The sequence below is a fragment of the Scophthalmus maximus genome, chromosome 2, assembly GCF_022379125.1.
Source record: "Scophthalmus maximus strain ysfricsl-2021 chromosome 2, ASM2237912v1, whole genome shotgun sequence".
NCBI lineage: Eukaryota > Metazoa > Chordata > Actinopteri > Pleuronectiformes > Scophthalmidae > Scophthalmus > Scophthalmus maximus.
The window spans coordinates 9388692-9399800 of NC_061516.1; the positions used below are offsets into that span (position 1 = coordinate 9388692).

The 11109-nt window shown below is 44.7% G+C and overlaps 1 protein-coding gene across 1 annotated transcript; it reads left to right on the top strand.

Annotated features, from left to right (window-relative positions):
- The first annotated feature begins 1171 nt into the window (after positions 1 to 1171).
- wnt11 (wingless-type MMTV integration site family, member 11) lies at positions 1172 to 10289 on the top strand. The gene is made up of 6 exons (XM_035626923.2): positions 1172 to 1581; positions 3233 to 3424; positions 5126 to 5370; positions 7061 to 7338; positions 7441 to 7733; positions 9275 to 10289. Exons 2-6 carry the CDS (start codon positions 3342 to 3344, stop codon positions 9447 to 9449), a joined length of 1074 nt encoding a protein of 357 aa, XP_035482816.1. The 5' UTR covers positions 1172 to 1581; positions 3233 to 3341; the 3' UTR covers positions 9450 to 10289.
- Positions 10290 to 11109: the final 820 nt, after the last annotated feature.

Here is an 11109-nt window from a genome sequence, read left to right on the forward strand (position 1 = left end):
TGGTTAATATTGAAGGAAATCAGCCAGTGCAGGAGAACTCTGTGTAACTTCAGGGAGGTTTTATTTGATTTGATTTTAAAGAACATATGCTGAATAGTGTGTGTGTGTGTGTGTGTGTGTGTGTGTGTGTGTACCTGGAGTACCACAATAGCATGTCACAATGCAGCACATATATTGTAACTATAGTGTCAATAATAAATTAAATACGTTTTTGAGACATTGTAAATTCAGAACATTATTTGCCTTTTTTTTCCTTTTTCAAATTCGATCAAAAGACAAAAAGGCACATTATATTTCACTGCAGGTAATGATGATAGAAAGGGTGTGTCTGTGCATTAGTTTTACACATTTCGAAGGCAGTCAGCTCCCAAATGAGGGCCCGTGCGAGGAGATCTACCACCGCTGAACCCCTGTTGAATTTTGGTGGCCGTTCTCTCTGTGTGCACGAAGAAAAACGAAAAGATCATGCAACGCCTAAATGTGAAGGGTTTCAATGAAAAGCATGGGACATGGACTTATTCATTAAATTCAGTGGAATGATTCAATTACTATTTATGATCTAATTTCCACAAGAATGTACATTTGAAATCAACGGATACATTTGTTTAATTTCACTGCTTGGCACAAGAATGACACAGAACTTAGAATTTGAGAATGTGTGGCCCTTTCTCGTTATAGCGTTACCAGTGTATCATTTATAGACACGTTATATTAGTTTCAGCAATGCACTGTATAAAAAGACTATCTGAATCATTCGCAAAAAAGGAGAACACAACTACAGATAAGTGACGTATTAGCGCCTATAAGGAAGGCGGTAAATTCCTTTTTCTTTCTACGTGACATCTCCCAGGTAGGCTATTATGTCTTTTTTAAACCATCTTAATCTGACTAAAATGTTATAGCCTATATGTCCTCTATAGAATAATTGGTGACATGAGACTATGCGTTTAATCATTTTAAGATCGCTGCAAACGTGTCCTCTGGGAACCTGAGGAATGTTTAAAGGAGCGCATGATAACGATACCAGAGAAATGCATGAATGCCTTTAAACTAAGCTCAGTGCGGACTATTCATCATCGCAGGCGCGCAGTAACTCACTCCCAGCGGCCCTGTGGGAATATCGTTGGACTTGTCCAGAGCACCTTCGATGAGATATCACTGCGCAGCAGCGGCGCGTTGCGCTGCGTCCGAGTGGCTGCGCTCTCGTCCCGGCGCAGCGGCGCTTTCTTATGTTAATGCGGGTCTGACATCAGCAGCGGGATCAAAGCGGGGCAGGGGTACTTTAGAGGCGAGGCGGCCCCCACCCGGGCTCACTCACCCTCCTCTGCGCGCAGCTCTCACTCTCACACACTCTCACACACACTCTCTCACACACACACACTCGCTCTGGACGCGCACCATGCGTACCTGTCCGGAGCCATTCTACCACCCCGTGCTGGATTGTACTCACGCGTCAGGCTGACAACTCTCTGAAAGGATATTTGACTGTGATTGGGCTTTTGTTTTCTTTTTTGTTGTTGTTGAGCTTTTCGCTGGCGTCGCGTTCTGACCGGTGAGAAGTGGCCGGCGCCGCAAGCAAAGGTGAGTTCCGACTTGTTTGGCTGCAGGAGAAAGACCCAGCGCGCGCGCGCGCGGGGCTGCTGTTACAGTGGCTGCGGCGTATTTACGCGCGACGCACGCGTTTAAAGTGCGGAGTTACTCAGTGAATGCAGAGTTGATTTGCTTTGTTTGTAGGCACAGTCTGGCTACAGTGGTGTGACCTGTTGGGGGGGGGGGGGGGAAGTATGGAAAAGAACGTTTACGCAAGATAGGAGAATTAGTGGTACATTGCCTTTAATCCACTATATACTTTTCACAAGTTTTATAATTATCGGTTCTCATTTTATCTATCTGCAATTTAATATCACGTCAGAAGTCTCGATTGTCTATAAAGTGACTGTAAAGTCGCTCCTCGTGAAAACATTTGCTTCTCGGGGCAGGCTGGTGAAGAACATTATGATGAGGTGGCTCATATCCCTGACATCCCCGCTGATGGTTATGGTCAACAGTCCACTTGTACGTGTGTGCCGGTTTATCCAGTGTATCCGTGGCTGATGGCGGACACACGGTTCGGGGGGAAAGCGGAGCTGCCATTTGTACAGAGCAGTACGTCTAAGAACTCAGGCCCTCGACTTATTACACAGAGGCGACGTCCAAGCGGCGGACCAAACTGTGAAAAGGACATATATAGTGTAAGATGGATGACTTGATCATCACTTCATTCAATGGGTCAGACTCCTATAGTGCTAGAAATGCATCTGTAACCCGCAGTTGGTCCATTCGAATAATTAATACCAGTGGTTTTAGACACTTGCTTGGCCAATCAGCGACGAGGGCCGGAACCGTGGCGCTTTAAAAGAAAAACGCGCATTATCACCTGCCTGGAGCTTCTGTCTGTTTTTACGCGCTCTTCAAGGACGCAGCTCCGAGCCGATCAGATGTTGTCCAGATTACTGATGCCCCCTCCGTCTCGGATTCTATACGTTTCCCCCCAGTGGAGCAGGGGTGACACCTATATCTCCATTAAGAGAGCGACATGTGTGGGGAGAGAAACCTACCAGCCTGGAATGAACTGGATCATGGGGAATAAGGCCTCCTTGTCTGAATGCGTCCTTCTCTGAGTGTGACTGCAGATCACCGAAATAGTTCTGGATCTACGAAAAAAAACAAACCCCTGGCTGTGATAACTAGTGATTTTGAGATATATGTATATTTATTTGTATAGAAAAGTGAGCATAGTGGCACAGATAGCCCACAGCACACCCCCCCCCCATGAGAATTTGAGAATGTTCTTTTGTCTTTTAGGTTTCATTTCGATCGCTTCTCTTGACTTTTGTGTTTATTTGTAAAAGAGGAAGCTGAACAGTTTCTCTATTACCGTGATTTTTCTTACAATAGTGTTAGTGAATTATCAGTCAACTGTGTTAATAATTATGGTTATCCCATTTGTTATTTAGTTATTCATTGTCCAACACGAACAAAGAATCTGAGAATGTTGTCAGTGAATAAAATGATGCTCCTTTAATAGTTTGTTTTTCTCTCTTGTTGCATTTGATCTGTTTTTTTAAATAATATTTCCAACATCTAAACCTTTCACAGCTCACACAGATATTACACAGTAAAAAAAATATTCTGAAGCTGGCGCACTGAGGCACCGCTGAGACCCTGATCATGTTTATTATATTCATTGCAGGGTTCCGAAGAGGAGGCCGTGCCATGAGCGCTGACTTTTGAGCCTGAGCCCAGAAGCCCAACTGCCCTTTGTGTTTTTGTCCTGCGTGAACTGCAGCCACTGTCCCACCATGAGGAGCAGCTCTCATGTCCTGCCTCTCTGTGTGCTCTCGGCTCTGCTGCTGTCTCAGGTCTGCTCTGGCATCAAATGGCTGTAAGTATTTCTGAGGATTTGCCGCTATTTCATTCTTTAGACAAGTCCTCACCGTTGCCCCGTTTTACATTCAGACAATTTCATTTCAATTGAGGATGCACCCTTTTGTGTGGCTCTTTGTTGCGTGTTTCAATGTTTTATGGGGTGGCGGGCCCATGGCAGCCTTGAAATGGACCCTAACATTCCTCAGGTCGCTCCTGGTCAAGGGGAAGGCTGTATGTTGTGTACGTGTGTATCTAATGAAGGCGAAAGGAGATTAGCCAGCATGCTTTTAGTTTTAAGATCTCAGTCTGATTTACCTCCTGCAGAATAGAAATGACGAGATAGGAACAGAAAATAAAGGGACGGGGCATCATGGCGCCGCAGACCGATGTCACTGCTTTCTGTGTGTAGTCTTGTCAGGCCTCACGTGGGTGTAAAATATAGTTGCGTCAGAATGAAGCTACGTTGTTGACACAAATGTTGATTTCTCATTATGAACACCACACTGCTTTTATTATAGAGTAAAAGTAAACAATAATTTTCACAATGATTTTAGAAAGTACATGAAATTGACAAGTTTTTTTTATATAGTTTTTTTTAACTCAATTTGTTTAGTTATGTTTTTACTGAATTTCCTTCTTTGGTATTCTTATAAATCTTTGGAGGTCCTCCTAACAATTTGCTCGTTCTTCATCTTATGTCCGATCACTGTGAAAACATAACTTTCTGCACTGGCTTCACCAAAACCATGCATGATGTCCCATCAGGGCGAGAAGACTTCAGCAGATGTGCCATGAGAGCTGGGATGGCATGTGCTAAATCTAAGCGAGAAGTCTTACAGTCATGATAATGCAGAGCGGCGCAATGCAAAACAGATGCAGTTGTAAACACCTGTGAGTGCTGGGTTACCTCAAGCCCCGTGGAGTCACAGCTTATCGTTGGGCACAGAGTGGCAGCCCCCTCGGCCCCTAATGTAAAACAGGCCAAGGTGCATCGGTTCTCACGAACTCTCAGCAGAGCGCAAGACACAGACAGCAGAGATCAGAGCTAAAACTGCTCGGCTTGTAGTTTCTCTATTAAGTTGATCCCCAATAAATTCAAACTGTTTGAATCAATTCAAATGTGCTCAACCTTTAATAGTGTAAACTCATGATTCATGTCAAACTGAGGCCACAGAAGAAGATGCTTCCTGTGGTGGAAAACACTAATGCTGAGGGATCGCAAATGGTGGTAGTTCTGCTAAATTCTACCGAGTTTTCATATATATATTAATATTTTTTTCATCCTGAGGCCTCTTCTGTGCTTTAACAAAAGAAAAGCCATGTGCCAAGAACGTGTCACTTATATTTTATGAATCCACAGCTGACTTTCTCTTGGGATTTTCCCTTTGATAAGATGGTTCTTTTCTGTGATTCAGGCCAAATATATTTCCCTGCATGAAGCATTATCTGTTTCGCTTTCTTAAGTGTTTGTCCAAAGCTGATGCTTCTCACAGGCTGGAAATATGTGCACACAAGAAACTCAAATCGCTGACACGCCACTCTGAATAAAACTCACAGCACGCCTTGGTATTCTTATGAATGTAACAGTTTCACAACACATGAAACGCAACGCATGTGATCAAACAATTATCGCCATTGTTGCCATCACCACTGCAACTAGAGGAATATATAATTCCATCTTATTCCCCCTGTTTTTTGTTTACCTCTCCTCATGCAGAGCACTGTCACACACTCCTGCGTCTTTACACATCAACCAGACCCAACACTGTAAGCTGCTGCCCGGCATGGTGTCCTCCCAAGCTCAGCTGTGCCGCAGCAACATGGAGCTCATGCAAACCATCATCCAAGCCGCCCGTGAGGTCAAGAAGACATGCCAGAAGACCTTCGCCGATATGCGTTGGAACTGTTCCTCCATCGAAATCCCAACTGATGCCCCGAAGTATCCGCCAGACCTCGACCGAGGTACGGTCAGAAACAGTTCAGAATGACAGGGTGGACTCTGTTGTTTCAAAAGAGCCGCTCCACAAGAGTTCAATGTTTATGGTCACGCGTGACATTCGACGAACATCCAGAACCAGGGTCAGACAGTGCTTCACATATCGCGGTTCAGTTTACTGGTGAAATGATTTCAGTCCTTTCATGGTGTCTGTGCTCAGACACCACAATCATTGTTTTTGTATTTATTAACATGAGGGCTTTCTATAGAATTTTGATACCTACAGAATCGTGTCCCTTTCAAAAATTATTTCTGCTTTTACGATGACTTGTGGCCTCATCTGTCCTTTTTTTTCTTCTCACTCTCAGCCAAAATTATTCAATCATTTACTCCTGAGGAGTCTTCTCCGGGGGATTTGTGCTGAAGCTGTCATTTGAGAACACCCCCTTTCACAGCCTGCATAAATACTCTGTATGATTTAATAATTGGCTTGTTATTTCTGAAATCTACAGCATAACGGTACCTGACCGCACGCTTGTTTTGCGCTGCAGTCTGATCCTGTTGCCTGAAGGACTTTGAATCAGCCAGACACTTTTGCTGGGCTGTGGCTGGGGGAGCTGTGCTGAGCTCCTCAGAAAAGATGTAGCTGCCATTTGCCAAATGAACAGTCTGCACTGAGCAGGAAATGGCTCATCTCTGTCCAGGCATGGCTTTGATCTAACCAGCCCTCGGTCATACATGATTTCTTCCCTTACTTCCAATTGCTCCCTGACCTTTAACATATGTGATCTCAGTGTAGCACATCACCACCAATTACTGCAGTGCTCAGTCTGCAGTACCGCGGTGATGGACAGTGTTTGATATATTTTGTGCAGGCCAGTCAGTTTTTTTTGTTTCATTGAGACAATTGAAAAGCTTACAAGGAAATGTGGATATACAATAGCAGAGAACTTGATTATAGCTGCATCGTCCATGGAGTAAATCTTATTTCACAGTAAAAATTCTACAAATATACTAATAATAACTAACTACTAGAGCGTCATACTTCTGCCTTGAGGCTTCTGGCATGCACCTCACTAGGAATGTAAGTACACATTGTTGCGAAGCAGGCTGCGACAAATTTGATTGGTCCACTTGGTAGCGTGTCTCATCTATGTGGTTTCAATGGCTGGACGAGCACAGAAAAACTCACCTTACCTTTGTCCTCAATCTGTTCAGTGGTTGTACACATTATCTCCTCCGACGTCTCCTCTCTTTTTCGGGGCTGCTGTAAATTCGGTAACGGTAACTGTTCAAAATCCATTAGCTCCAACTCTGGAAGTACACACACAGCAGCATAGAAACCCCACCACCAAATAGCATTTGGCGATGTAATTGCACAGTGACGCACACAATCGCGTAAGAATAAGCCCGGCTTCAGTTGGAGGAAACCAGACAGTTGATGATGTCACCTTTTGTTTCAGGGAAACAGTGCCAAACTTCACTATTATCTGACATATATAGAGCAAAGAATTAATCCAAAATAAAATTACTGAATAATCAATAGCTGCTGCTCTAATAATTGCTTCTGACCATTGAATATAATATCAAGTGTTAAGTGTATTTCCAGACAAAATTATATTTTTAATGGCTTTGTTGTTACAGACCCATGAAAAAAAATAAAAAACTGGTATCATCCTTTTCGTACCTTTATAATTTGGGGTTGTGTTCTGACAGGAACGAGGGAGGCTGCCTTTGTCTACGCCCTCTCCGCTGCAACCATCAGCCACACCATAGCACGGGCATGCACGTCTGGAGATCTGCGTCTGTGCTCATGCGGTCCTATCCCGGCCGAGATCCCAGAGCCTGGATATCGCTGGGGCGGCTGCGCCGACAACCTGCACTATGGTTTGATCATGGGCACCAAGTTCTCTGATGCTCCCATGAAGATGAAGCGCTCAGGCTCGCATGCCAACAAACTGATGCACCTGCACAACAGCGAGGTCGGCAGACAGGTGAGCAATATGGACACTTGCACTGTATCGTATTTGTATGAATGTAAGTCCCACGTATAATGGGCTCTACCTAACCTTTATGTCCTCTCTCCACATATCAAGGCGCTGAGAGACGCGCTGGTGATGAAATGTAAATGTCATGGTGTATCTGGCTCCTGCTCCATAAGAACTTGCTGGAGAGGCCTGCAAGACCTGAGGGAGATTGCCATGGACCTGAAGACCAAGTACCTGTCTGCCACCAAAGTGGTTCACAGGCCCATGGGGACGCGCAAGCAACTGGTACCCAAAGATATTGACATCAGGCCGGTGAGGGAGAACGAGCTGATTTACCTGCAGAGCTCCCCGAACTTCTGCACCAAGAATGAAAAGCAGGGCTCTTTTGGAACACAGGACAGGTGAGAAGATCACGTCATGTCACTGTGTTTGACTATGTATGCACGAGATGGCAATGACAGTTCTCTGCTGTTTGGAGTTAGATTCAGTAGCACGACTCACCTCAGTGACAGACCCATATAGCTGACAAACAGGAAATGACTGATCCTGGATGACTGCTCATCCAGGATGTTGACTCAAGTGAAGTGCCGCCCTGCGCGGTGGCACCGTTCCGTTTGCAGACTGACTGATAACAACCAGTGGCCCCAGAGAGTGCTCCGTCTGTGGCTTGTCTGAGCATGTGTGAGTAAAAGGCCACTGTGACTGGAGTGTTTGTCCTGTTATCTGGAACAATGACTAATTAAGTTATTCTTAGGGCTGAGTGCAACAGAGCTGATATCAATTGAAGAGGGCCACACAAATGGGGAAATAGTTAATGGTCCCCCAAAGATAAAGCATAGCTACTTCCAGCACTCAGACCCAGAGTGTGCTCTGTGAGAAGTTAGTGGGCAGCGAGGCAGCCCTTTGTCTGAGGGTTTGCCTGATCCGTCTGGCTAATCATTCAGCACCTTCAGTGCCGTTCAACTGCAGTCAAAGCCAATGAGGTCCACTGAATGGCACCCGGTAGTGTTGTACAGTATGTTATAAATGTCATGCATCGTGTGACTGGCTACATCATGTGTCCCTCAGCCTTGGGCCACTCCACAGATAACCAGAAGACATGCCTCGTGTCAAGCACACCCACTGTGCCCGATGCGTCCCTTGCAGCCTGATAACATCAGGGCTTTTGCCAAATGACGAGGCACCTGATAGGACAGAGCGTGATGCGTGGTGTTTTCGTTTGTGTGGCTGCGAGGGCATGTGCGTTGTTCTCGATATCGTGTTCTGGAGTCACGTTTTTGACGGGAAACTGATTTTTTGCAGCAGGTCCTAATGGATAAAGTGTGATCACTTGTGTAAAAAGGAGATGTCACGGCCTTGGGAAGAGGCTCTCTACTGAAGTCTGTCCTTTAGTCCTAAATTACATTATTGTGTCCCTGCTTAAGGCCTTTAAACCTGTCTTACACTCAGGCCCTCCTCCTCCACCTCCTCCCTCTTCACTCCCACAGGAGCCATCACCTCAGCATCGCTCTCAGCATACTGGTCATTAACACTCTGCCATCATAAAACAATGCAATTATGTGAAGAGGGCAAGCTAAAGAGAGGGAGGGCAGCTCTGTGTATTCAGTGTGATTTACGGTGGGGCAGTTCTCTGTTCATTCAAGACGCCTCAGGCTTCTCAAATGAGAGGCTCCATAGCGTCCAGTGCCAAGAGACGACCAGACAAAAAGCAAATGAATGAGAAACATGTTTGGAGGAAGGAGTGCACAAAAGGTGAAGGCACACTGGTCGCTCATGCACTTTTGAAGAGCTATTGTGGGCTCTCTACAGGCTGCGATATTGTACAAAGTGTTTCAGAATGAAGCCGTAAACGTCCTTGTGTTAGGCAGTAAACCAAACTGGATATATGTTAGCCTCCACATCCAACTTACTATCTTCTTTTTATTGTCTATGCTAATTTCAGGCAGTGCAACAAGACATCAGTCGGCAGTGACAGCTGCGACCTGATGTGCTGCGACCGTGGCTACAACCCGTACAGTGAGAAGCTGGTGGAGCGCTGCCACTGCAAGTACCACTGGTGCTGCTACGTGACCTGCAAGAAGTGTGAGAGGATCGTGGAGAGATACGTCTGCAAATGAGTCCAAATGTACTCATCCAACCGGGGCTTCAGATTAACCAAAGCACTACAGTGCCAAGAAGGCTTAATCTCGCTTTAAGCTTAAGCATGTGTATCTCAACAAGGACTGGTCTGTTCTTGTGTCAGTATCATTTTTGTAACAAATCTCCTGCTGCCAATCAGGCTTCTGAACTTTTTCGCATCACAAACCTGGATGTTGAGAGTGTGGCGACGGCGTCAGTCGGCCTACGTGAAGACTGCCGTCCTCCTGGGTTCTTTTTTAAAAAAAAAATATTTTGATGATTATAAATTCCCACACAGGGGATATTGAAAGTCTGTTTTATCATATCTCTATTAACAAGAAATAATATTGGATTTTATGCTGGAGGAGAGGAATTGTCTTTTTTCCCTCAGTTATGTTTGACTTTATTTCCCGGGACTCGACAGGTTCTGATGGAACAATGTGGTACTTTTTTTAAAAGTACTATTAAAACTTTTTTCCTCTGCAGAAAAAATGGACAATGGAGGAAAGGGGAACTCAAAGGGAATTTCAAGTACTTTTCAACCATGGAACATTTTTGTGGTTGACATTTTGGACTCCCACCATAGGTCCCGTGTGTGGACCGTGACCCTGTGGATTGAGAGAAGACAATTAAGAACTTTGTGAAATGGTGCATATCTCCTTTATGTCTGACTGACATGCAGGCAGTTCAAAAATATATTCTATTTTTTAGAGCATATGAGCTGAACTCATGGATTTTGTAAACCACTTTTGTGTGGATGTACATACTGTTATTTTGTATACTGAAATAAAGAAAGAAGTATTTATAAAATAATTAAATGATCTTCACCATGATCTTTACATTGGATATTGCATACTTTTGTCCTTTATCATATTACAAAGCTTGTCTTACATAATCCACAACCTCCAAAGCTCATTACGTCCTAACTAAGTGTAATTAGCAGAAAATCCAAGTATCGTAAAATGACAGTTTAGCGCCATTTAAAGCACACTGACTGTAAATCAGCTCAGCTCAGTCAATAATGGGTTGCGGGGCTCAACCTGACAGAGCACTCTCTGAATTACCCAAACCCTGGGAAAGTGTTTGTTTGGACATTCCACCTTCTCACAAAGGCCTTTACAAAGGGGTTTTTTTGTCACTCCTATCCCGGCTTTACCTCTCAAACATTCATCTGTCTGAGAGCCAGAACCTCCAGTGGACAAACACAACATTTAAAAAATAAAGATTGAAATCTAATTTATTCAGAACATGATGCCAGGTCCGTCAGAGGGAACAGACTTGGCGCTGTGAGGAACCGAGATATTACCCTCTGACCAGCCTTGTGTTGGCTAAAGTGGTTCTCATGATTTTACACTGACAGAAATAGCTGTGGAAGATATAGGCCCCATGCTGTGAGCTCACATGATACATGGCAGCGCCACGCTGCACACTCACCGGAGCTGTAGCACTTCTTGACCCGAGCCTGCGGACGCACACACAGAAACAACCTCACATAGGAAAACTAGGCAGGGGGAATGTTACCAGCAGCCGTGCAGCCATTTCATGATGCTGGGCTTGTCTCACAGTTGGCCTTTTCATCTCATTTTATTTTTGGATACTGACATAGATTATGCAGAGTTGATTAGGCTCATCCATTTTGGGTAATGAGGAGAAATGTGA

What these genes read in the sequence shown, in the direction of transcription:
- wnt11 (XM_035626923.2), top strand. Translation starts at nt 3,342, where the DNA reads ATGAGGAGCAGCTCTCATGTCCTGCCTCTCTGTGTGCTCTCGGCTCTG. An exon ending in ACAGCGAGGTCGGCAGACAG is followed by an intron (nt 7,339 to 7,440) that starts GTGAGCAATATG and finishes CCACATATCAAG; the next exon opens with GCGCTGAGAGACGCGCTGGT. An exon ending in TCTTTTGGAACACAGGACAG is followed by an intron (nt 7,734 to 9,274) that starts GTGAGAAGATCA and finishes TGCTAATTTCAG; the next exon opens with GCAGTGCAACAAGACATCAG.